This window comes from Notamacropus eugenii, chromosome 1, assembly GCF_028372415.1.
Source record: "Notamacropus eugenii isolate mMacEug1 chromosome 1, mMacEug1.pri_v2, whole genome shotgun sequence".
Taxonomy (NCBI): Eukaryota; Metazoa; Chordata; class Mammalia; order Diprotodontia; family Macropodidae; genus Notamacropus; species Notamacropus eugenii.
Genome location: NC_092872.1, coordinates 290,427,411 through 290,455,078, shown reverse-complemented (window position 1 = coordinate 290,455,078; position 27,668 = coordinate 290,427,411). Strand labels below are relative to the sequence as shown.

General features: G+C 41.6%; 1 protein-coding gene across 3 annotated transcripts in view; it reads left to right on the top strand.

Moving 5' to 3' along the window:
* Positions 1–27,668, top strand: part of STK32C (serine/threonine kinase 32C) — a 185,033-nt gene that overhangs the window by 125,746 nt on the left and 31,619 nt on the right. Inside the window, exon 1 of one of the 3 annotated variants that reach the window (XM_072629114.1) lies at positions 5,828–6,271. The exons of the other annotated variants lie outside the window; for them this stretch is intronic. Coding sequence (XP_072485215.1) covers positions 6,206–6,271 — 66 coding nt within the window. The 5' untranslated portion in view covers positions 5,828–6,205. Of the gene's footprint in view, positions 1–5,827; positions 6,272–27,668 lie in introns of those variants that run through there. 3 annotated transcript variants of the gene reach the window in all.

The following is a 27,668-nucleotide window of genomic DNA, read 5'->3' as shown; positions in this document are numbered from 1 at the left end:
CATACTATGTAATATTTGTAATTTATTACTATAGTCTACTTAATATTTGTGTTAAAAATAACATTTATTTAAAATGTTTGCATATTCACTAAGGATATTGGTCTATAGTTTTCTTACTCTATATTGATTTTCCCTGATTCAGATATCTTGATCATATATGTATCATAGAAAAAATGAAGGCCCTTTCTTTTATTCTTTTTTTAAAAGTTTTTTATAGTATAGGGATTAATTTTTCTTTACATGTTTCATAGAATTCACTTATAAATCCATCTGTATTTTAAGATTTTTTTCCTTCATAATTCATTTATGATGCAGAATATTTTATTCTGAGATTGGGCTATGTAAGTTCTCTCTTGTTCTGTAAATCAGAGGTATCAATGTTCTTTCTAAATATTCATTCCTTTTGTTTAGATTTTCAGTTTTATTGACATATAATTACATAAATGAAGTTCTGCTAGTTTCATTTCTTCATATGTTGTAAATTCCTCATTTGCATTGTAGGTATAAGAAATTAGACATTCTTTTTTTTTTTTTTTTAACAAATCAAGTTTGTGTTATTTAGTCATTTTCAGTTCTGATTCTTCCTGACCTTTTTTGGTGTTTCCTTGACAAAGATACTGAAATAGTTTGCCATTTCCTCCTGTAGCTCATTTTGCAGATAAAGAAACTGAGGCTAATAGGGTTATGTGACTTCCCCAGAATCACATAGCTAGTGAGTGCCTGAGACTGGATTTGAACTCAGATCTTTCTCACTCCAAGCCTGGAACTTTATTCATGGTGCAAGTTAGCTGCCCTAAATGGCTTATTTATTTAACTTTTTTTTTAATAGCTCTTAATTTCATTTATTAATTCATTGGGTTTTGCTTTCAATCTTGTTATTTTCTTCTTTAGTTTTCAGCATTTCTACTTGTTCTGTTAAATTAGAGGAGTTCTTAACTTGCTAGTTTTCTAAGTTTTTTTTCAAATTGCACTCCCAATTAATTGATTTGCCCTTTCTCTCTTTTAATGATGAAAGCATTTACAATAATAAAATTTCCCCTAACAACTGTTTTGGTTGCACTCCAAAATTTTAGTATTTTTCTTATTGTTGTCATTATCGTTAATGAAATTTTCACTCATTTATTTTGGTTTTTGGCCCACCCATTCTTTAGGAATAAGTTATTTAGGTTCCAGTTACTTTTATTTTTTTCCTGTGGTGCTTTATTGAATATATGTTTTATTGCGTTAGGGTCCACAAAGATATATTTGGTATTCTGGTTTTCTGCATTTGTGATGTTTTTATGCCCCAGTACAACTTAGTTTTTGTAAGGGTGATGTGCTCAGGGCAGGGAAGGAACATGTATTTATTAAGCGTCAGGCACTCTGCTAAGTGACTTACAAATATTATCTCATTTGATCCTCACAACAGTCTTGTGAGGTAGGTATTATTATTTTTCCCATTTTAGAATCAAGGAAACTGAGGCAGACAGAAGGTGACCTGTCCATCATTACACAGTTAATAAGTTCTCATAGTGGATTTGAACTCAGGTCTTCTTGATTCCAGACCCAGTGCCCTTATCCACAATGCCAGCTAGCTGACTGCACAGCTGAAAAATATGTATTTCCATTCATTAATCTCTAGAGATCTATTATATCTAAGTTATCTAAAATTTTATTTAGCTCATTAGTAACTAGAAGGAGGAAACTGCCCCTTCCCACCTTTATAGATTAACTATCTACCACTGTATAATTTACTTAACATTTTCTTTAAGGATTTAGATATTATGCCATTCTGTACACATATGTTTAATATCGATATTAATCCATCATCTATGGTGCTTTTCAGCAAAATGTAATTTCCTCATTGAGATTTTTTAAATTAAGTCAATTTTTGATGCTTGTAATTGTGATTTCTTGAAATATGATGTCTCTACTTGGTTTTGGTCATGGCTTTCAGTTAGGTCAATTTATCTGTTTCCAAGGTCAGGTTTTTAAAAATTGTTTCTTGTTATTTTGTAGAGTCATCACCTTTTGTCCATTCTCATTTTCTGGGCTTTGTTTCTTGGGAAGGTTTTGTGCTTTTTTTTTTCAAGCTGTTCATTCTCTTTCTAATCATCTCTCCCATAGTTCTCATTTCTTTCCCCAGTTTTGTGCTCGTACTCTGATTTTTAACATCCTTTTGAAAACTCTTGGAAAAAAAACCTTTTGTTTCATCTCTTCTAAAAATTCTAGTTAAACTTGTCCCAAAGTTGTGGGATTTTTTGTGTAGATATTGTGGAGGATTCTCTTTTGGGATTTTCTGTTAAATTTCCTTGTCACAATAGTGTTTTATGGTGGGATTCTTTTTTGTGTTTGCTCATTTCTTTCATTCTACTTACTGATTTCAGACCTTGTGTTAGAGCTAGGCTCTGTATGCCTCTAGAGGAAATGTCTGGGATGAACTTGGGTCATTATTGGTCCTTACGCTGCTTTCTGGGAGGGAGGTAGTATTAGGTGTTTTATTATTGCAGCATCTCAGGGACAGATCAAGATGGCAACCTGCAAACTTTCAGTGGTACCGAAGTGATATAATTTAATGCAAAGTCTTAATTTCTCCCTTCTTTGTCTGAGCTCTGCAAATTCCTGACCTGGTTTTGGATCCTAGCAACACACTTATGGGATTCCCCAGGGTAGAAAATCAGAAGACTTTTTTAAGACTCAATCACAATCAACCATCTGAAAAGCTTTGCTGTTTGGGAGATAGGACTGTAGGTTTCCCTTTGATCTAGGATTTCTGTAGAATTCAGACTAGTTTGAAAACTATAACTGAATCCCATTCTACTCATAGGGTCCAAGTCACACAGCTGATGTTTGCTTTTGGTCCTGCCTGTTCCTTAACCCAGTCCTCAGCCAAGTGCCTGCAACCACTTCAGATATTGGAACACTGCCATTATACTTAGGTCCCCTAGTTAGCATCTGTAACTTCATTCTGGACAGGATTTGGGCCCCTTGAAATCTGAATAATTGAAGTAATATTTATTGCTCATGGGTAGGTAAAGCCAATATAATAAAAAATGACAATTTTACCTATCTATGTAATGTCATTCCAATTAAATTACTAAAAAAAACCTCTTACTGAGTTAGAAAATATAATAGCAAAGTTCATATAGAAGAATAAAACATCAGGAACTTCAAAGAAACCTGGTGGGGGAAGGAGATGTAAAAGAAGCAGATTCAGTAGTATCAGACCTTAAACCATACTGTAAGGTGAGAACAATGTTGAAATGTAACATGGATAATTTTGATTGTTTTAAATTAAAATTTTCTTGTATAAATAAAACACATGCAACCAAGAATAGAAGGAATGCAGAAAATTGGGAGGAAAACTTTCATAGACAGTCTTTCAGATAGAATGTCATTGGCTTGGAAAATTGCCAGGAATATTGAAAGAAATGATGAGCTGGTTGATTTAGAAAAACATGAAAAGATGTGGACATACGAAAGAAGATGCTATCCACTTTCAGAGAGACAGATGACAAGTGGAAGGAAAGCATAGCATGGTCTTACATAGATGTGTTTGAGTATATATGTGTATGTTTATAGATATTTATGTATATGTATGTGTATCTATATCTATATATCCACACTTAATTGTAGCTTTCATTGGGGGAGGTAGGGAGGGTAAAAATAAAGTAAAAAGTGCACAGGAGAAAACAAAAGAAAACCTACAAGTAAACAAAGAAAATCTGGACAGCTTCGAAAATAATGTGTAGTATCATATAGGTTTTCTTGAAATGGAAATGTATTGCTTTATATTAAACCTTCTCTTATGTTCTTCTATGTACATGGCAATTTTTTCTGTTCTTTTCTTATTTTTGTACTTAAGTTTAAAATTTTTAAAATGTTAAAAAAGATTGGACTCTTTGTATGGGTTTGGAGCCTCTTTTCACCTTAATACACAAGCTCAGGATTCTTTCAGTTGTAGTGGAATGCTCCACATGGCATATTATTCTTGGCTAACCCCTATCTCCATTGTCCATAGATCTATTTTCTTTTCCAGCTTATGTTACAGATGAGGAAATTGAAACATACAGGGTTAAGTGACTTTCCCAGTGTCACATTGCTATTAAGTGTCTGAGGCCAGATTTGAACTCAGGAAGATGACTCTTCCTGACTCCAGGTTTGGCACATAGCTACCTCACTTGGTGTAGTATTTTCTAAATCTTTGTGGAGGAGCTGTGCTGGGAAGCTAGCATGGATATTCTGCCATCATGGTACTGTTTCCTAATAGCCCATTTCCGTTATATGTTTGTACGACTAGAACCTAACACAACACTTGGCATATGGTAAGCACTTAATAAGTGCCTGTTAAATTGATTTGATTTATCTCTAATGATATCTTTTGTCCTGGTTTTCTTGCACGCTTTTAAAAGTGCCATGGGCTCCTGTTGCTCACACCCACCACATGCCTTCTCGTATTTATTAATCACCTACTGTGTGCCAGGCACACAGATGCTGGGATCCAAATTACAAAGATTGAAACAATCCCTCCTCCCAAAGAACTTCCATTCTAAGAATCCACATGTATTTTGTCATTATCACTGTTGGAAGGTGCCAGTGAATAAGACAAATGCATGTAAGTTGACTGATTAATAGGATACAGAGGTGGTTGCAGTTTGTCCTTTGTTCTTGAAGAGCACCATGACATCAGGAGATGATGACATGACTTGAATTTAACTTTGATTTGTGTGAAGGAGGAATGATGATTCAGAGGCAGAAGACACTTAGACTCTCTTTGTCAACCTCTTCATTTTACTAAAGAGAAACATGACTATTTCAAGGCCATTCAGCTGTCTAGTGGCAGATGTGGGAGGAGAACCTAGGGACCCTGACTCTAAATCCAGACTTGTGATGTCATTGGTGAAGGGTACTCCCAGCAGGGAAACTCCATTTACTTATGCAAACTAGTCTCTCTTTTGCACGTGATGGTCTTGGACAGTTGCGTGGGGCTCTGAGAAATGATTTGCCCAGGGTCTCATAGACCTGGCAGGACTTGGACTGCTCTTCTTGACTCTGTGGTTGTCTCTGTGCCCACTACCCTATGCTGCATGTCATATTAAAGTTAATCAGTATAAATACCTTGTAGTCTGGGGCTTTCTGTATATTCATTTTAGTTTTGTTTGCCTGAATATTTGGTTTTCTCGGTGCTTACTAAGTTTATAAGGAAAGGAATAAAAGAAAAAGGATTCCACTAACATTTATAGTGGCATGGCATGGCATGGTGTTGGGTGGCATGGTGCTCTGAAGCGTTGCTGACATTTCCAGGAGGAGCATCCAGCATGTGTCAGTGACAACCGCTTCATCAGAAGAGATCACTGAAATGACTGGTGCCCTGGGACGACTGTTGGCAGAGGGCTGGGACTTGGCCAATCTTGGGAAGCTTTTAACGTTGACTTGGGTGTACAGATGCAAAGGATGACATTCTCCCCCAGAAACCTTCAGCTTCCTCTACCTTCCCTAGGTTGGAAGCTGATGTTACTAAGATATGGGCTCAAGTTCTTTTGCAGCCATGTGGAAGCTAATTATGGGGATGGAATATGGGCCAGGAGCAGGGCTTGGACATGAAGTAGAGGCTGTTGGGGCAGTCATGGAATGCTAGGGCAAGGCCTGATCCCACAGACAGAGCTATAACTTCTCTGTTGGAGGTCTTCTGAGTCACTTCTCTTTATAAATGCATTAGAACAAAAGTTCTCATTCTGGCTAATGTGAGCGAACCTCCTCTGTTCTAAGGCAGGCTTCTTGTAGCCCCATTTGGGAATTCTTGAGAAATCCTATAGTGAGAATCTCCCAAAGATTTTCCCAAGGGATCCTCACTGTAGAAACCTAAGAATTAAAGCTGGGGGCAATCTTTGGGGTCACCTAGAGAAAGTAAGACAATAGGGTTAAAGCTCTTGAGCTGTAAAGGTTTTAGAATCTGAGACCAACACCCTCATTCTACAGAGACCTGAAGAAGTCAAGTGACTTGTTCAGCATCTTCTGGTTGCAAACTCTAGATTTGAACCCCAGTTATCTGACTTCAGACCCAGTGCTCATTCTGCTACATCACCACTGCTGCCCTATATATCAGAGCTAGCTCCCTAGTTCTCTCCTAATCCAATACTCTTTCAATGATACCACATTGCCTTCTCTTCCACTATTCATGGTGTAGGGCTGGATCCAAAGACAGTGGTGCCAACCATGACAGCATATGCTGGATGGCCAATTGGTGTGTTGTGGAGAGGGAAGATACCTAACTTGGCTGCCATTGATACAGGTAATCCAACCAATGCGCCATGCCTGTCTATCCTGTGGGGCTCTGGTTGACCTGAAAGCATTCCTCAGGGCCCCATAGTATGCTGGGCACCTCCTGCATTAAGTTTTGCGCTCCTATGGATCCTGGTAGTGTACGTGGGCTGACCATTAGGTGTCTTTCACTCTCAGTCTGTGGCACTGTCCCCTTCCTTTCAAGTCACAAATGCTGTGTCATCTAGACAATTCTGCCTTGATCTGATTTGCAGTCTACTATAATTGTAAGTTATATCAAGGGAGCCTCTCCCTTGTCTCATAACTTTCAATATTAATCTTTTTAAAATGTTTTTTCCATTAATTAAAAACATCTATTTTCTCTCTCATACCCTCCCCCATTGGAAAAAAGGAGATGCAAAATCCTTATGACAGATATGCTTAATCAAGCAAAACATATCCCCACGTTGCCCAGGATCCCAAAATATGTGGAATTTGAATCCCACATCCAGGATGAAAGGCAGGCAGAATTTTTTATCGTGAGTCCTCTGGAGTCATTAGTGGTCAATGGGTTGTTCAGATTTCTGAAGTTTTCAAAGTTGTTCATTTTTCGAAGGTCTTTATTATAGAAATTGTTCTCCTGTTTCTGGTCATTTCACTCTGCTTCAGTTTACAGATGTCTTCCCAGTGGACTGGGGTCAAGAAAGGTCTGAAGTCTCTGAATTTGGGGTGTGATGAGGCTTGAGCTTCAGTTCCCTAGACTGCCCCCTGTCTTAGTCTCATTTCCTTTTTTCTTATATTTCATCTACCGTCTTGTTCATAGCTGCCAGCCTGGAGCAACAGAGAACAAAAGGATGGTTATTTTCATTTTACAGATGAGAAGACTAAGGCTCAGAAGAAGTTGATGACTTGGCCAAAATCATATGATCAGTAACTGTCAGAGTCGTGTCTTGACTCCAGCTCATTCCTTACCTCTATCCCACTGTTCTCTCCACTGCTTCAGTGGAGGCACAGGATGTGATGATGCTATATGAAGGAGGGGGCATGAGAAGGGAGGGGCCTACAGTTCAGGGCACCAGGACTGGATGCATCAATCATGCACTTGCTATCCAGGTTCTTGTTCTTGGGAAGTCAGGCTGCACTTTTTTTCCAACATCAAGAGTAAAGATAATTGGCATCTAGAGGATGGCAGGTGGCTGTGCTGTGCATGCACCAACTTCTTTTGATGTTAGCCTGGTGACCAAGCCATGTAGATGTAGAAAAGTGCAACAGTGTATCCTCAGCATTGTGTGATGGAAAGAGTCCTTGACTGGAATCAGGAAGGCCTGGGTTCAAGTGTTCTCACTAATGTTTATTGATTGTGATCACTTTTTCTCCCTGTGCCTTGGTTTACTTGTCCTGTCTATAAAATGGTAATAATGATGCCTGTTATCTCTTGGAAAGGGTAGTTGTGAAGATCAGGTTAAAGTACTATAAAATATCAATTATTGTTTTTGTAGCAATGTTTGTTCTTAAATCACTGTTGTGTTCTTTTCTTACTTAAAATCACCTCTAAGTTCCCTTATAGCTTCACTGTTTGATGACCCCATAAGATAATGAAGAGTGTGTCATTGTTTCCCATCCCCTCATGTTTTCTGTGGGACATTGTCCTTCAGAGCTCTTCGTGGAGGAAGCTTGGACATCAGAATGAAGCATGAAGCCCCTCTCTTCTCAGGCTATCAGTCAGCACGTGGGAGCTGTCCATGGTCCTTGACAGACCTATAGTCAAAGGCATGAACCAAGTCAAAGGGGAAGGATGACAACGCAATGGACATCCATAGCTCACTTTTAGGTTTTCAGAGCGCTTGATATATGTCAGCTCAGATGTGAGGGAGTTCCTGCAAAAATGATTATATTTATCTTACATTAGAGAAAATTGAAGATCAGAGAGGTTAAGGGAATAGAGATAGGCACTGGAATTGTGATTTTATTGATGTAGGGGACTCTCAGTGAGGAATTTCTACTTGGGTCACAAAGAGACCTGAGAATTTAAGTGATCTGGATCAGAAGAAGAGTTTGAACCCAGTGCCTCCTGACCCAAGGCCAGTTCTTGATCCACTAGGCTACATTGCTTCTTTAAGTAATAAAATGAAATTTAATAGAGATAATGTGTAGGGTTGGAAGTGGTCATGGAACAATCTAGACCAGTCATATGTGAAGAAAAATGACCTCTACAGCCAATAGTCCCTCAGGACCTGCTTGAAGATCTCTAGTGTGAGGAAAAGAATTACCTCCTGGGGAAGCCCATTTCTCTCTGGGATGCCTCTCATTGTCAGGGGTTTCCCTGATATCAAAGAATCACAGAATTGGAGAATTGGAAAGGACCTCAGGGACTATTTGTCCAGGGGTGGTGAACCAGCAGCCTTGAGGCTACATGGGGCCCTCTAGGTCCTCAAGTGCTGCCTTTTGAATGAATCCAAACTTTGTTCTGTGAAGTTTGGATTCAGTCAAAGGGCTGCACGTGAGGATGTAAAGGGCCACACGTGGCCTTGAGGATGCAGGTTTCCCACTCCTGACATCTAACCCAAACCTCTTTACAATTTCCATCAGTGCCATGTAAGTGATGGAGCTTGAAATCAGACAAGGTTAGATGTAAACTCACACTTTGGAATCTTCAAAAAATCAGTTTCACAAGTATAAGATGGGGCAGATATGATCAGACAACAATTTGTCTGGAAAAGATCTAGGGGTCAACCATATGATATGGCAGCCCCAAACTCCACCTCAATACTAGACTGCACTAAGGGAGGCATGAATCTACGGAGGATAAAGTGATAGCTCCTCTCTACTCAGCCGTTACTAGGCCACATTTTAAGTATCTCATGAAATTCTGGGTACCACAGTTTCAAAAGGATATTGATAAGCTTTGGAGAGTTTTCATGGGAGAACAAGCAGGGTACTGAAGGACCTTGAGTTTGGACTGGGGACGTCTTTAAGGGATATAATTGCTGTCTTTGAATATTTGAAAAAACTGAGATGTAGAAGGGGGTAGGGTGGAGTTGATTTGCTCTTTTAGTTCCAGAGAGCAACCTCAAAAGCCATGGGAGGGGTGGGGCAGGGGCATTGCAAAGAGACAAATTTGACTTAAGGAATGAGGTAGAACTTGGCATTACACTTTCCAGTGGGAAGTTGGAGCAGGGTCACTGGGAGGAGCTACCTGTTCTGTGCTCCTGTCTCAAGCAGGTGCATCTGCCTCCCTCAGACAAAGGCAGGGAACTGGCCTCTGTGATTCCTCAGCATCTCTAGCACCTCTCAGTCTGCTGAGGGAGGAAGGAGCTTTCTTCCTGCTCCCCAGAATAAGTCTTGGGCTCTGGGAACCCCTGCTGCTCACACCTTCAGAGAACAGGCCATATCAGCAAATGAGGGGTATTAAAATTAAGATGAAAATGACTGCATCCTCCATTTGTTTTCTTGTTGCTCTTTTCTGACTTGTCCAGAACCCCGGGGCTTCCCCATGAAGTTCCAAAGGAGGCCTGTGTACTTGGTGTTCAGCAGAAGCTTCTGATTAGAAGTCCAGGTTTGGGTGGAGCTATCTGCCTTCTCGGACCCACATTGCTGGTCTGTGATACCAGACACCCCCCCCCCCCCGCCATTGTTGGATTGATTCTAGTCCATGGGCATCTAGACCCCCTTTGGTTATCTCCCAGCTAAGGGAAAGTTGGGGTTTGTCTTCAGAGTGGGATGGTCCCCTCTGCTCTATTTTCTGTGCACTCAGTGTCTGCCCCTCTTGCCCAGTAACTGGTATATCTGGCCCCCAAAGTCTTCTATCCATAAAACTTTCCAGCTCACAGATTCAGACAGTCATTGTTTGTACGTGGAACCAACAAGCAAAGACACCTTTCCTTAATTATAATTCTAGAATGAAGAAAACAAACAAAGAAACCAACAAATCAGGCCTTTATGGTTTGAAAAAGCTTGGGCATGGCTCTAGCTGTAATCTCCATTCTTTCCCCACCACCAGCATCCTCTTGCTCACCTGGGAATGAGGAGCTGACAGAATAAGCTATGCTCTCTATCTCTAGCTGACATTGGGGATGCAGTATTTCAGAGAGCAGACAGGGGCCTTTCCAGCTTTGGCAGGTAGGCATTCAGGGTTCAGCCTCTCTGTGGTGCCAGTGGGCAGGAAGGCACTATGTTCCCTAGGCCATGACATTACAAAGCTTTTCCACATTGCATAAATGGTGACTTTGGAAAAGTCGGCACCCAAATTGAGCAAGAAGTCACTGGCTCTACTTTGGCCCTAGGAAAGGTGGACCAGGGCTGCATTCCAGGGTTTGTTTGACCCTCCCTTGGCCAGAGAAAGGCATGGTTCTGATGGTGAGCTCAGATCAAGCAGACAGTGTGCTAGAATGATGCTGATGTTTTTTATCACAAACCTCTCCAGAGGGCCATTGTGGCAGGATGCCCCAGCTGGGATTTAGTGACTTAAGGAAGAAGGTTATAAAGCCTGCTGAGATGGTGAAGGCAGGTCACTTGCTAAGGTACTTGACTTGTTTGTTGTTTGCACTATTTTTTTCTTTGAGTAAGTAGTTTTGGTTTTGGCTATAATGTTTCTAGAAGTTTTCATTTTGGAATTTCCTTCAGAAAATGAGTGGTGGATTCTTTTTATTTTCACTTTTTTCTCTAGTTCTAAGATAACTAGATAATTTCCAATTAATATTTCTTCAAATATCATGTGCAGGCTTTTTGGGGTCATGATTTTCAGGTAATCCAATGATTTTTAGATTATTTTTCTTGTCTTTTCCCCCACAGCAATTGTTTTTGACAATAGTTAGCTTATATTTTGTGTTTCTCAAAAGTCTTGGTTTTGTAATATTTCTTGTCATCTCATAGAATTGCTGCTTTCTGTTTGGTCTATTCTAACTTTCAGGGAGTCTGTTTCTTGGCTAAGGTTTTGCATCTTCTATTCTAAGCCACGAGTTTTCCAAGTCTTCCCTTTTAGCTGTCATTTCTTCCAGTGTCATATTTTGTAGCTATTGCTTCACTTTCTTCTAGGTTGTCTAGCAGTCCCTGTGGCCGAGTCATTCTTTTCTCTCAGATTCTACTGGGACTTCTTGTGGGATCACTTTCCTCTTTTGGGTTTACATCTTTGGCTTCTCTCAGTGCAAAGTATCTCTTCACTAGGTTTGTTATTTTCTTCAATTATAACATAAGATATGGTTCCTGCTATTTTTTTAAATCTACAAGCTCATAGTCAAGAGATGGCTCTATGAAACATAGTCAAAATATATGAGCAGGTGGTTCTTCAAGGAAGAAATCAAATCTATCAATAGGCATATGAAAATACGAAGAATAAAAGAAATACAAAATAAACAGCTCTAAAGGTCATTCTCACTCCCATTAGCTTGCAAAAACAAAAAATTACAAATGATGAAGGAACTGTAAGAGGACAGACACATTGTTGGTGAACTGAGAATTGGGTCATCCATTCTAGAAAACAGTTGGGAACTATGAGCCTAAAGTCATGAAACTGTTCATTCCTTTGAACCCAGTGATACCACAGAAAGGGACAGATAAGACTGGAGAAAGGTCCAGGCTAGCAAATGGGAATCAAAACACTTGAGTAGGTCTTTAAGGAGATCTGCTACCAGTGAAATCAACACATTGAGCTCAGGATTCCCTGGGGCAATAGTACTTTCTCCTTCCTCCCACCAGGCAATTTCTCCAGCCTCTACCTTTATTATCCTTCTAATCTTTCGGCTTCTTTTTTTCTCTATTAGGTTGGAGGGTCAAATCATAGCCACCTGTTGCCACTGTTCCTATTAGACATGGGCAAAGCAAGAAATGAATTTAAGAGCAGGGACTGTTTTTGCCAGCTGCAAAGTTCTGTGGGTTCTGTGGCAGAACTGCAGATTCCTCTTTGTTATGTAATTTCTGCCTTGGTCATTCATTTCATTGTAGGCTTCAGGTTGGGCTTCAGGCTAGACCTGAGACTTCTGTTGGCTTCTGGGGCCCAAGCCACACAACTGCTGATTTCTGAACTTGCTCCTTGCTCAGCCTTCAGACTAGAACCTGCAACTCATTTTTACCTAAGACACCTGTGCCTATGTACAGGTCCTCTCCTCAATTCCAGCCCCCCCTTCTCTGGATCTGAACCCTGGATCTGAACAGTGAGCAACAGGGCTCCTGGTTTTCCCCTATTCCTGCATCTTGCACAAGGTACTTAATATACACTAGTTGACAGTGTAACTGTGGTAGTTGCCTGGGGGTGCTCCTTAGTCCTTGAACTCTTTCTTTCTGGTTGTTTGCATTACTTTTTCTTTGATTTAGTAGCTTTGGGTTTTGGCTATAATGTTCCTAAGAGTTTTCATTTTGGAATTTCCCTCAGGAAATGACTGGCAGATTCTTTCTATTTTCATTTTTTCCTCCAGTTCTAAGATAATTGGACAATTTCCATTTAATATTTTGTCAGATATCCAGGATCTCCCTTTGCCTGATGCCCAGTGTCTTCTTGCATTGGAATACTCTAGGAGCACTCCCAGCTAGAGTCCCATCCCTAACATCTAAAGACCTCTCTGTCTTCCTTTGCTAATTTGGCTTGGTAAAATGAGTCACTATTAGATCTTTGTGGTAGAGCTATAGGAGGAGGTGGGTCTGGCAGAGCAGAGTTCAATGTGATTCTTGCTTTTCTACCATCTTCCCTCTATGTAATTGTGGGCACTGTGCCTGCCGTCTTCTTGATTCTGCTGGTTTTACTCCACATCAACTCTCATGTACCTTGTTGTACACCAGCTCTTCAGAACCTTCCTGTCTATCTCCTTGATTCCCTCACATCTATCATTCTTACTGCCTAATAGTTGACACTTTCATTAATGTACAATAATTTTCCAGATGCTTATCCCACAATCAGTGGACACCCTTGTTTTTTTCAATTCTTCACTGGAGAAAAGTCAGTTGCCATGAACATTTTAGGATATATTGGACTACGGTTTCTTTGAATTCCTTGGAGTATATGCCCAATGGTGAGATTATACATTTCTTGCATAATTTCCAATTAGAAAAAGAACTTTGGACCTCTCTCCAGCTCTACCAATGAAAATGAATCAACATTGTTTGATTCGTTAAATCAATTAAGTCAATTTGTTGTTTGTTAAATATATCCCTAAATACTGGCAGCTCCCATTTTTGGTCATCTTTGCCAATTTGCATGTGGTAGGGTAAACTTTCTGAGATGTTTTACTCTGTATTTCATTTATCATGGGTTATTGGGAGCATGTTTTCATGTAGCCATCTCTAGTTTGCAATGTATGTATATGTATACATACATTACATATATACAAATACATATATCATCAAACCCCAGTTTTAATTGTGAACCCCTAAGACCCCAAATCAGAGTTTGTTCTAAGAAAGAGACAATTAAATTGGGTTCCCCTTTTTTATTTCTCTCAAGCTGGCTTGACATGCATTACATGGGAGTTCAGTCCAAAATTGGGCTCCCCTAAAGGAGACAGTTCAGAACTGTCTTGCTTTGGGATTTGAGGGTACACAGTTATATGTCCTTCAAAGAGTAGGTGTTCCCAAGGGGTGCCAATCAACTCTGATTAGTCAACACACTGGGAGGTGAACTACATTAAAATGAAGTCTTGAGAACATGACCTTTTCAACAGGGTCTGATATCATTTGCCATCATTCTATTTTCAGAGAAAATACTTGTTCTATCACACCAGACCCCTATCATGCCACCACTCCCAGTCTTGGGCTATCTAGGCAGAAGAGTCGGTCTCCACCTAAACCTGAGCAGATTAAATCAGTGCAGGCCTGGGTTGGAGTTTGACCAGGATAAGAAGATTCCATACAATCTCATCATCAATAACGTCCTTCTAAAGAAGAGACTGAATTTGTAAGGGAGAGAGAGCTGAGTGGGGGGAACTGAATTTCCAAGACACTGATTACAAAGATTTAAAATCATTTTTCACAACACACACATTTCCTTACCACATATCCATCAGGGAATAGATATTCTTGTCAATAGTGAGGTGTGTATGTATGGTGTGTTTGTGTGTGTGAGATGTATATATGTGGTGTATGTGACTGTGTATGTATGTGTGTAATGTGTGGTATGTGTGGTATGGTATGTGTCATCCTCTCTTTGATATACTCCCCCTCCCCCCAACTTGCACTTGAACTGGCAGATTGGGTGCCCAGAGAGTGGCCACTACCTTGAGTTCATAGATGGAGGGGTACCTATACTTAAATTTATAACTCTCAAAACCCATGCAGTATGCTTCTCTTTAACAATGGGCCAGTAGCTCCATTTAGCTCTTAGAAGAAGCCTATAGTCCGTAGACAATATCCTTGTTTAGCAGTTTGATTTTATAGCACACTTATGTGCTCTTCCATTCTCCTTGCTTGCTTTTTATTTTGTTTCATTGGATTTCCTTCCACATTTTTGCATTCTATTTCTGTCATTCTCTTTTTCCTTCAGAAAATGCGCTGTCAAGGAGAGTGTCTGTCTTTAGTTCAACCTTCAGTAAGCTCTACTCAGACTTGCAGATTTCTTCCTGAAGAGCTCTGATACCCATCCTTATTCCTTTGCTCCTTCCAAGGAGTTCTTTGATTGCCTTGCCAAATTTGAAGTGATACCTTCACTTTTCTCAGGGGATTTGGCTTCATTCTCTTTTGTTGTGAACTATTGAGCTTGCTCTTTTCTTCCAATGTTAGTTTATTCCTTCTCAATCTGCTATTGTCTGTCTTTTTCAATCACTCTGCTGATTTTTCTGTGTCCTTGCGGAAAATATCCCAACCCTGTCTAACCCCCTTCTGGGTTCAATCCAATTTCTATGCAACTGTCTTCAGACTCTCCTTTAAACTCTGGGGGGTGGAGATGAGGGTGAGGTGCTCAGGAAGAGCCCCCTTTGAGAAAGGCTTCAATGCTCTCATGTGAGGTTTACTGAGAAGCCTTCACAATGATCTGATCTACCTTGTTATCACCTTTTCCCCTGGCCACCTATTTCCCCTTGTATTAAGTTTGTATTAATTTATCACTTTTTTTAAAAAGGAGTTTTCTGCATCAAAGGCCCTGTTCTCACTTTGTATCCTTTGGTGCAAGAAGGAGAGTGCTCTCACCTCTCTATCTCATTCTCTTTGTCTGTCTCCTTCTCTGTTTCTCTGTCTCTGTCTCTCACTCTCTGCCTGTCTCTCTCCTCTGTTTCTCTTTTTCTCTGTGTCCCAAGTCTCTGTTTCTCTGTCTCCCCTCCTCCTTCTCTCCCTTCCCCCACCCCATGAATCTCTTCAGGGCACCCCTCTTTCTTCTATCTCCTCCAGGTCCCCACAATCAATTCTTATTGCCCACCTTGTTGACTCTAGGGCCCAGAGACCACCTGCCCACTTCGGCTGAGGCTAACCAGGACTCCAACCAAGCAATGGGATTCAGAGATGGAGAGCACTTTGAAAGAGGAGGAGTTGACTTCTCTCTAGCCCTCCTGGGGTTTCAGAGCCTTTTTTGATCTATAATCTCATGGTAGTTTCACAGTAGCCTGAGGATTAGGTCTTACAGGTGTCAGTGTATTTTGTGGATGTAGAAATGGATAGGGCTGATGACTTGGCCATAGTCACCTAACCAAGAATTTAAGATTACAGGATCATACATTTAGAGTTAGAAGGGATCATAGCCCCTCATTTAGCAGAGGAGAGAACAAGATTCAGAGAGGTTGTCACTTTCCCAGGGATACACAGCTTGCAAGTGTCAGAGTTGGAGTTCCAATCCAGGTTTCTCATGACTCCAACATCAGTTCCCTTCCCTTGGTGCCCCTAGGTCAATAGTTTATTTTTACAGAGAGGGGAAGGGGGACCCAGAAAAAGCAACAATCTTTTCCAAAGGCACACACAGTTAGTTGTACAGCCAGGATGTGAACCATAGGCTTTTGACTCCCAATCCAAAAGAACTGATCTGGAGTGAGGAATCATCTGAGCATAAAGAAAGGATGCTTGTGGCTTCAAGAGTTTCCCTCTTTCTTGTTCCACGGACATTTAGGAGTGGTTTGGGCTCAGTATCATGTGCTGTGTATTTCATATTTGTTGTCCATTCAGTCACAGACCCTGCAATGGCTGTACCTGCCTGAGCCAAAGAGCTATTCCCAGTCCCGGTGGAAGGGACATCGGCAAAGACAGAACAATGCTATAAATCAACCCTTCTAAAAGAATGTATTTGTACAAAAATATTTATAGCAGTTCTAGAAATTGAGGAATGCCCACCGATTGGGGAATAGCTGACCAAGTTGTGGTCTATGATTGTAATGGAAGATTACTGTGCTATAAGAAACGTTGAGCAGGCAAATTTCAGAAAAATCTGGAAAGACTTATATGAACTGATACAACCAGGAGAACATTGTACATAGTAATAGCAATATTGCATGATGAAGAGCTATGAATGACTTAGCTATTCTCAGCAATAAAATGATTCAAGGCAATTCTGAAGCACTTATAATGAAACATGCAGTCTGTTTCCCGAGAAAGAACTGACATTGTCTGAATACAGACTAAACATACTCTTTTTCATTTTCTTTCTTTTCTTTTTGGTTTGAGTTTTCTTGCACAAAATGACAACTGTGGAAATGTTTATTTGATTACACATGTATAATATCAGATTGCTTACCATCTTACGGACAGGGGAGAGGAAGGAGGGAGGGATAGAATTTGGAACTCAAAACTTAAAAAAAGAAAAACAATGAATGTCAACACTGTTTTCACATGGAATTGGGGAATACACATACACACACAAACACACACATATATTTAAAGAAATCAACCCTTCTAAAGATGAGACTTTGGAGTTCACCTGGCTGGCACCATCCAAACCCTAGGCAGAGAAGGAGCTGCAGCCAGAGAGAAAAGGTATCTCCTAACTTGGACATAGTTGACCACCTTCCCAGTTCTCTCACCTCTTTTTCTTGCACAAGTACTAGAGCAATGATGACCAGAATGAAGAGAGAGAATGGAGTGGGAAGCCCACCTCCTGACCCCTCAACCCTTCCAGTATGTTGCGTGGAGCAGGGGTAGCTTTGTTCTGTTTGGCCCAAGAGGACACAAAAAGGAGCGATGGGCAAGAGCTTCAAAGAGGCCCATTCAGATGCAATCTCTCTGAGGCAGTGGCTTCTCCGTCCTTGGAGGTCTTCAAGCTGAGTCTGGAAGGCCATTTGTCAGGTATGTTGGGTCTCTAGACAGAAGTTGGAGCAGATGGCTAGAAAGGATCCCTTCCATTCCTGAAGTTCAGTGAATCTATGACATCATCAGTTGGTAGCTGTGTGGAAGGGAGCTTGTCAGACAGAGAGAATGAAGGCAGAGAGGCCTTAGAGGAGGCTATTGTGATAATCCAGGTGATGAGAACCTCTCCAGGGTGGTGGTCACAGCCATAAAGAGCAAGGATTAGAGAGGAGGCTAGAGAGTATTGACAGCTTAGTAGCTGCTTGGATGGGGGAGGGAAGTGAGTGGGGCAAGGCCAAGAGAACCTCAAAGTTACCTGTGTTCTGGGGGCCTGGATGAATATTTGGGGTGGATGTAAATCTATTCTTTTTAGCAGCTTTCAGCTTGCTGTAAATGCGGCACAGATTCTGGTCTCTCTCTCCTAACTTTGACTCACTGTGGCAGGTCTGGTCCCCGGAAGGTGCCACTACTCTCTCAGGAGTCTAGGTTAACCTTGTATTGTGGGTTTTCTAATATTATGCTCCCCATTAATTAGCCAGTTGGCACAAATTAGATTCCAGTAAATTAACTTTTGATTAGATATATTTACTAAGGTAGTACAGCAAGTATAGTTTTAAAAGACATTACCTCCAAAAGTCTGGAGCACGTTCTCCCACATGTGCACATAGAGACTGAAGAAAAGTGAACACAAGCTTCTCATTGTGTGGGGTTCTCAGGAAATTTCCGTTAGATATAGATGAAAGTACTTCCTTGTGTGGCACCATTTGTTTTCTGCCAGTAGCTGAACCGGGAAGCTCGGGAGTGCCATAGTGCACAGAGCAGCAGGTCTGGCTCCTCTTCCTGAGTTTATATCTGGCCTCAGACACTTACTAGCTATGTCATCCTGGGCAAATCACTTAACCCTATTTACCTCAGTTTCCTCATTTGTAAAAGAAGCTGGAGAAGGAAGTGGTCAAACTCCAAGAAAACCCCATGGGGGGAGGGGGGTCACAAAGAGTCATATGACTGGAAATGACTGAATGGCAACAATGACTGAAAGCATCTCACTCATTGATTGACTGATTGCACTTAATTTATGCCTTTGATGACTGAATCAAGAGTCATCTAAGCTTTATTCACACCCATTTTGTATTGCTGATAGACTGATTCCAGTCTAGGCCTTCTGTCATTATTGAGGTGGGGGTGGGGAACCAGAAGAACTGTCCATAAGTGGGGAGGTCTCCCCTTAACCAATGTCTTCAGACAAAGGCTGGATGACTACTCACTATGTTTGTTATGGAGAGGATCTTCAGTCAGGTTCAAATGGGACTAGATGCACCTGAGATTTCTTCCAGCACTGAGAATCTGTGACTTTATGATTTCCAATCCAATAAATGTTCTTTAAACATCTGCTCTTGGCGAGGTACTGTGCTAGATGATGAAGAGACAATAAAAAGACAGCTCCTGCCCTCAAGGAGCTTATAATCCAAGGGGTGGGCGGAGGATAAACAGAGGCAAGAATGCAGAGGCCGGGACATTAGGGACACCAGGGGTACCCAGTGTGGAGTGTCTTGATCCATGGAGCCGAAACCAGGTGGGGAAGCAGATAGAATGGAGAAAGCTGAGAGTCTAGATCCTGCCCTCTATAAAGAAGGCATTGGGAGGTGTTTGGTAACCACTCTCTAGTCTCCAGTCAGAGGGGAGAGGAGGCTGAGGAAGGTGGTGTCAATCAAGTCAGCAGCCTGGTGATGAGGTGAGAAGTGAGGAGCTTACCTTCTTGTTTTACGGGGCTGAAGCCAGGCACAGCACCAGCGAAGTGAATAAAGTGAAGATTAAAAAAAAAAGTACAAGGGTCCAGCCCATCAAAAACCCAAAACTAGTTTGGAGATGTCTCAGTAAGGACTTATTACGAGGAACAGTGGCTTTGGAGGTTTGGAGACTTTTTTGCAAGACAGAGAAGAAAAATTTATTTTCCAAGGGACAAATGTTCTTTCCCTCTCTGCACGTGGAGCTCCCTAAAATCTTTGATCCCCAAGGGTCATCTCAGGAGGAAAGTGGATGTACTCCAGGCTCCCAGGGGCCTCTCTCTATCCCCCAGTCACCTTACTGAAGATTGAATCATTGAAATTCTGCTTGTGGCTCAGAAGCCATCGGCAGCTGGCAAAAATGAATGACAATGAGCTAATTTCAGTAGGAATAGCCTTATTATCATTCAGCTGCTGCAGCTTCCAGGTTTTTGGTTCTCCCGGAGAGAAAAGAGAAAGTTCCATCTTGTCTTTCCTTCTTCCCTTTCACGGGTTTAGCCCAGCTTACTCTGGAGTTTCCAGGACGAGTCTTGGGGACTTCTTTCTTTCATGAAGTGCTGTTGAGTTCAATGGAGGCAAGGACTGTATTGTAGTGGACAGAGGTCTGACTTTACATCTGGATCTGAACTCTGACTTCGCCATAGTCAGTGTGTGACCTCACACAAGTCCTTCCCCCTTTCTGTCCCTGATTTCTTTCTCTGTACAAAGAGAAGGGTTGCTTTCAGGGGCAGGAAACCTGCAGCCTCGGGGCTACATGTAGGTCTCTAGGTCCTCAAATGCAACCTTTTGCCTAAATTCAAACTGCACAGAACAAATCTTTTGAAGTTTGGATTCAGTCAAAGGGTCACACTTGAGGACCTAGAGGGCCACAGAGGGAACCTGAGGCTTCAAGTTCCCTACCCCTGGAAATAGATAATCATCAAGATCCTTCATTTCAAGATCTGTGCTCTTTGGTTAGAGATGTATTCATTTTTTTTCTCCTTAAAATTCTTCCTTATTGCATTCTGGGATCTTTGGAATACTTCATGGCCCGAATTGGAGGCAGCTTTTTCCCAAGTCTCAGCCTGATTGCCTTTCTGAAAGGTGCTCAAGACCTGGGGAGTGAATTTTGCTTGAAGTCACAGGTATTTCTTTCAAAAACTCATGTTCTCTAATCCTGAACTTGATGTGTCAATAACCCTGTGGATTCTCCATCTCCTGAATGCTTTCCAGGCTGTGCTGCAGCCTGAACATTTAGATGAAACTGATTCCCTTCCCTTGCCCAAAGGTCCTTGAATGGCAAGAGGTCTTCACACACACACACACACACACACACACACACACACACGGCTCAGGACTTAAACATGCAGTCCCAGAGAAAGTGAACCTGACAAGGGATGGAAATATTTTTGCTAAAAGATGACCAGGTGTGGGAAGGACTCGGTGTTCTGAGAAGGCTTTGCCCACTCCATCAATCAATGTGCAATCATCTGATTGTACTCTAAATAAATTGAGAGTGAGACAAACACTAACTAGAGGTCTTTTTCAGGAAGGACTAGGAGGAGCAATCAGGTGGACCATCATCTGACTGCCTGAGATAGCTGCTTTTCAAACAAAACGATGATTTTGTTGCAAAAATAATTAAACGCCTACCATGAAACCCAGCATCAGACAGGTGGAATTAGGGAAACAGGTTAAGAAAAATAATTTCCTTCCCTTCTCCAGCAAACCTTACTTTCCAGTCTTTGGCAAATTACTTACTAGCTTATGTTTCCTCTTTCATAAAAAGGAAAGGGATAGATGAGGGGATCTCAAAGGCCCTTCCAGCTTGAAATCCCGAGACAGTCTATCTGCTCTGTCTGTATAGATGCCATCCTTCCATTCAGGGCCAGTTACCCAGGAACATTTAGCACAGTGACTGGTGCAGAGCACTCATTCTCTACTAGGCACTGTGTTAGGTGTTGAGGATACAAAAACAAAGGCAAGAGCCAGTGCCTGCCCTCAAGAAGCTCACCATCTAATGGGAGAGACAGCATGCACATCATTATGTACAAAGAAGCCATAAACAGGATAAACTGAAAATAATCCAGAAAGATCTTCTTGCCCCAGTTATCTCCTCCTTCCCCTTCTGTTGTTGATATCTGAAATCCCAAGGCTGGAAATAATTCCTTTAGGTTAGTGGCTACAAGGAAGCCAATTATCAGTCCTTAGTACTTTTTGTGGCAATGAGTTGACCAGATTCTGTTATCCTAACAGCTAAGAATACCAAGCTTAGGGAAAGAATGATAGAAAGATGAGAGAATCAGAGTGTATGAATTGGAAATAATCATAAGGCCGTACAGTCCAAAGTATACCTCCTGAAAAGAAACCCACTGTAACAATCTGAGAAATGGTCACTCCGCTTTTGCTTGAAGACCTCCAGGAAGGGGGATCCCACTCCTTCCAGAGGTAGCCCACTCCATTTTTGGACCCCTCTAATCTTTGGGAAGTTTCTCCTAACTGAAGGGAGCCTCAGTTAACCTTACTTACCCTTCACCCTTAATTCTACCCTCTAGGGCCAAAGTAGAATCAAGTTATTGATTCTATATGATATAATCTTCTAATACCCAAAGACAGCTATCAGGCCACCAGAAATTCCTTTTCTATGTTAAACCTCTGGAGTTCAGTAACCTTAGCTCCTTTTCTCATCTGAAAAATAAGAAGAGTGGACAAGAAATTACCTCAAGGCCATGTCCAGCTCCAACTCCTGAGGTCCACCTAATGCTGCAGCCCAAGAGCCTATTGGCTTTTTAGGCATCTCTCTGTCCTATTACACTAATGACTGGAACTTTTAGGGCACTGAAACTGCCCAGTCTTTTTCAAATTAACTGCTAGCTAGTCATACTTCTTGTGAAGTGGATTTTGCAAACTTGAGAATGGTATCTCAGATCCACTATAATTAAATTGTAGGTCATTGGATTCCAACAAATCCCTGTTGCCATCCTGGATGCCCTTCTTTGAGTACTCTCTAGCTCATCAAGGTTCCTTCTGGCCAAAGTTTGACCTCCTCCTCTTTTCCCCAGAATTCTGTTCCATTATACATTGAAAATCTGCTGCCCTCATCACTTAACTGTCTCAAAAACTTTATGCCCAAGGCCGACAGTGTATTACAAAAACCTTGGCCAGCTCTCTTCCCAGTTTACATAATTCACTAGCCTCTCTTTCTGATGGGGTATGGGCCCTAGAACCCTCCCCCCCCACCACATACATTGAACTTTCCTTGAACTTTTCCACATGGCCCTGGCATTCACACGAGGTTCATCCCATTATAATCCTTTCAACTGTCATTGCTTTATGACTCTGACCCTGTTCCAATCTCCAATTCTCTGTTACCCCTAACCTAGCCTGGCCCCTTCATTATCTGTTCCTCTGGATCTCCCCAGGCCACTCCCCACCTTTACTTCCATACTTGGCCACATCCAGATCATCCCAGTGTTTCTGTATAAAAGGTCCATCTTGCCTCCATTAAATTGCTTAAATTCTTAAAATCTGGCCAATTGCTCAGATTTCTTAAGAGTCTTGCCTCTTTGTCAATACAAGTGTCACAAATGCCTACTTCTTAAAAGTCTTGTCTGCTTCTATTGGCAAAGCAACATGCCTTGTCTCTGACTGAAAGAAGGCTGGAGTTGAATTTTTTCCAGGCAGAACCGTCACCTTTTGCCCTAGAACTCTGGGGTTCCCAGCACCCTAGACCACAACATTTCCACTAGAAGTCTAACCACTAAATCATCCTGGGAAGTCAGATATTCAGTAAACATTTACTAAACCCATACCATGTGCCAGGCACTGTATTAAGCAGGGAGGATACACAGAAGGGCTAAAAGTGTCTCCTGCTTTTGAAGAGCTCATGGTAAAAAGCACAGAGACACAACACAAAGTGGGAGTAATCTCAGAGGGAAGGAAGTAGAATGATCAGAAGAAGGCAGAAGAGTGAGCAAGAAAGACTTCGTGTAGAAAGATGGAATTAGAGGTGGAACTTGAAGGAAGCCAGGGAAGCCAAGAGGTGGAAAAGAAGAGGGACGGCATTCCAGATATGGGGGTAGCCAGTGCAAATGCCCAGAGTCTAGAGATTGAGTGTCTTGCTTGAAGACCAACAGAGGCCATTGGATAGCAGAGCATGGGGAGTGAATATAAGGTGTAAAAAGACTGGAAAGCTAGGGGGCAACTTGGGAAGTGCTTTAAGTGCCAAAAAGAGGATTAAGGAGTGGTAAATATCCTGGGGTGGGGGGAGATACCATAGTGAAAAGACGTAGATGGGATTAAGGAGTATCAAGTAAACTAAGCAATCAAGGTGGGCTGGGCTGGGCCAGTTGCCTTGGGCAGAAGTGCCATGTTCTGGGCTGGTGAAATGTATGGGAAAGTTCAGGAACTGGTTTGCTTCCAGGGACATAGTCTTTTCTTTGAGGGGTCCAGATCCCATCACTCCATCGTTAGGAGAGTGTCTAGAATGCATGGGGCAGTGACCACTGGAAAAGCACAATATATGCCCAGTCTCCTCCTCACTCCCAAGAAGCCTTCCTTCCCCTTATTGGGAATTTATTTTTATTGAGTCAAGTCATTTTCAAAGATCATAGAATACCAAATCTGCAGTGAAACAAAGGGAGATAGGAACAAGGAAAGGGGAAGGCCATGGCCACTGTTCAGAGGTCCAGGTTTTGAGGTTTGGGGTGCTTGGGACCCCAAAATACTGACACCCTAGTTCCCACCTGAATGAATTCCACTCAAGCTTTCTTTTAACCAAAGAAAAACAGAATTTATTAAAGATCTGCAGAAGTCTCACCATTTGTGAGGCTTGTATTGACAAGCAGGTCAGATTTAATCTGAGCTAGATTGAATATGAGCACCTTTATGGAGGCAAGATGGAATTTACATACAGAAAGACTGGGAGAGATCTGGGGATAGTCTAGTAGTCTGGAGTGAAGGGAGGAGAGGTTTAGGGAAGGTATTGAGGAGGAGTCTAAGGAGGATCTTGATGGGACTGGGGTGACTAGAAGTCAGAATCAGGAGAGTGGCATTTTGATGTGATCAAGGGTAGGAAACAGCTGGAGGCAATCTGAAGGTAACAAGTAATGGAGGGTTAGGTTTGGTTAAAGATAACAGATTTGGGCATTAAAAGCCAGATTAAGTGGGAAGATTCAAAGGAGTTCCCAGAGTCTGTACCCCCATGACTTTTTGGTGGCAGGACTCAGGAGAAAACTATAGCTACTCCCTTTCTCCTTTCCCAAATCCAGAAGCTTTCTTTAACACATAGCTAGGACTAAGGGAAAACGTGGTAGGCTACTGCTCGAGGAACAACAGGTTCAAAAATGCTAAGGTAGCAGTGAGGAGGACTTTTAACCAGACTTTATGCAAATGCACATCTTTCTCTCTGGCCTGGAGGGATCTGTTTTGGTAGAGTAAGTGTCCAAAGTCTCCAAGAGGCAGCCGAGCACCGGGGATCCGATTCCTAAACGTTGGGTATGAACCACATCCAGACATGCTTTTGATCATCTGCCCCCTTATCCCAGCTCTCATTGACAGAAAGTTTTGGTTTGGAAAACCACATTATAGGCAGCCAAGATGTGTTTGTATTTCAGATAGCAGAGAAGCAACAGCATCTCCAGGGAATGCTGCTTCCTTTTCATTTTCTTTGTTTAAAACAGAATTTGCTGAGATCTCTTCTTTTTACCTCACTCACAATTGCTCCTTGGATCCCTGCTCTTTCTGATCCAAGAGTCATTTTTTTTGTAACAAAGAACAAAATGTTTTACAAAATACACCCTTGTGATGAAAATCCATTGGCCCTGCCCTTGTTGCTGTCGTTTTTGTTCTTTCTTTGCTGAAGAGGAGCAATGACATCATGGAGATGAGAGGGGATATCTTGACTTTCCTTTGAACTGGATATGAGTGGGGCAGAGCTGCAGAGTCATCCGCCTCACTCTCTTCCCCAGTCATTGAAGTCCAATGGCAAGCAAAGGTCAAGACAATTGGCAATGGCCCAGGATGCAGTGGGTGACCTTGGTCTTTCTGACTTAAGGTCTTTTCCAGGTCCCTGTTTATCTGAGGCCATACCTATCCAATAACAAAGGGCTGGGTAAGAGTTGAGACAAAAGATGTCTCAATTTACCATCACAAAGATACCCACCTGGGAGGGGAAGACCCTCAGAATTTTTGGCCAGGACAGAAAGCAATCACTATTTACACTCATTCTCAGCCATCAAAAGCTAAGCAATGAGCCACAGAGGCTTGGGTTGGGGCTATCATTGGCCATCTGATGAAAGCCCAAGTGATTGGGGTTTTAAGGTGGAGTCCAACCCAATGGGTTTTTAGAAGCCTGTTTTTTTCAGAGCTGCATTTCAAGAAATCAAAATTACAAATCACATAGGACAAAAAGTAAATTGTCCCACCTTTTGGAAGAAAAGAAAAGTGAAGAGAAGGAAGAGAAACAAGGGCATTTTCCAACTTCTGCCCAAATTGACTGGTTGGGTCCCCAAAGGGCAGTGACTCCTACTCTTAGATAACATGGTAAAAAGAGTCCATGCAAAAATATTCTCCTGAAAACTTAGTTCACTCCCTCCCACAATACAGCCTCTGTGGGAGGAGTAAGCTTAAACTTAGGCCACCATAATTGTAGTGAGACACACATGTAAGGAATATGTATGACAAGGTTTAATTCCCAGCACCTGTCCTAGAAGGTCTTCTCTCTGTGTAGAGACTTCCTGAAGAACCTAGCTCTTCTTATTTATCCTTCATTATGCCCGGTGACATCATGAGGGTGACGTCTTGACTTCCACATGAATTGGATACAAGTGGGGCAGAGCTGCAGAAAGTTTTCAGCCTCACTGTCTCCTCCAGTCATTCACTGACCCTGCTTCCACCTCTGCAAAGGAGCAGGGGCAGGTATGTTTCCCCAATTTCTTCTCTGGGGCCAAATTTGGTCATTTTGATTTGGTAGCCTTCAGTTTTGATTGCTTGGGGTCATTGTTCGTTGACGTTTTCTTGTTGTAGTCAATGAGGTCTATTGTTTCCCTGCTTCTGCTGAAGCAGGCAGGTGGCTTGGTGGATAGAGTGCTGGGCCTAGAGTCAGAAAGACTTGAGTTCAAATCCTGCCTTGGACACTATCTGTGTGGCCCTGGGCAAGTCACCCTGTTTGTCTCAGTTTTCTCATCTGTAGAAGGAAATAGCAAACCACTCACCAGTATCCTTGCCAAGAAAACCCCAAATGGGGTCAGGACTGAAACGGCAACAACTTCTGCTTATTCTATTTTTCAGGAGTTCATGTGTTTTTGTAGTGTTCATCAGGTTCATTGTTTCTTTATTCTTATTCCATTCTATTAATGGAACACAATTTGCTTAGCCATTCCACAATTAATGGGCATCTACTTTGTTTCCAGTTCTTCTAAATGATAAAAAGTTTTCCCACAAATATTTTTATGTATATGGAACTATTAATTTTGTTTTTTATGCCCTTCTGTTAAATTCCCAATAGTAGAATTTGTCAAAAAGAGTGGGAATTTCAGTCAATGTATTTTTATAATTCATATTACATACAAGGAAGGTTGTACCAATTCATGTTTCCACCAACAATTCATAACCCCACCAACATTGACTATTCCTATCTTATGTCATCTTTACCAATTTTCTGGGTAGAATCTTGATTCTTTTGACTTCCTTCGCAGTTTCCAGTGTGTGTGTGTGGGGGGGGGGGTGGGGGGGGTGTAAGAATGTTCTCTTTGAATACTCTAGCAATGGTTCTATTCCTTGATTTTAAAGACTTTAGCCTTGTGGTTTAATGAATCCTACCTCTAAGAGATGCTCTGCTTTTGTAACCTTTGATGAATATATTATCTCACTCAAGGGAAAGAATAAGAATCTTCTGGTCCCACTTCCTTGTCTAGACTTCCCTGTGCACTTTGAAGTTCTGCCAAACCAGACCACTTACCTGTCCCTGGATGTGATGTCTCTTGCCATCCCTTCCCTGGCTATGTCTGCTTCAGTTATCTTTACCTGTTGAAATCCTGCCCATTCTTCATGACCTATCTTTAATGCTATTTTCTTTTTGAACATTAATTTTTTATAAAAGTTTGAATTCTAAATTTTCTCCCTTCCTCCCTAACCTCTCTCCCCTCCACCTCCCAGAATGGTAAGCAATTTGACTTAGGTTAACTATATGCAATCATGTAAAATATATTTCCATATTAGTCATATTGTGTACAAATAAAGAAAATGAAAACAGTATGTTTTGATCTACATTCAAACTCCACCAGTTCTTTCTCTGGAAGTGAGTAGCATTTTCCATCATGAGTCTTTTGAAATTGCCTTACAAGATAGAAAATTGTTGAGAAGAGCCAAGTCAGTCATACCTGACCATCCCACAATGTTGCTATTACCATGTATAGTTCTCCTGGTTCTGCTCACTTCAGTCAGCATCAGTTCATGTTAAGTTTTTCCAGATTTTTCTGA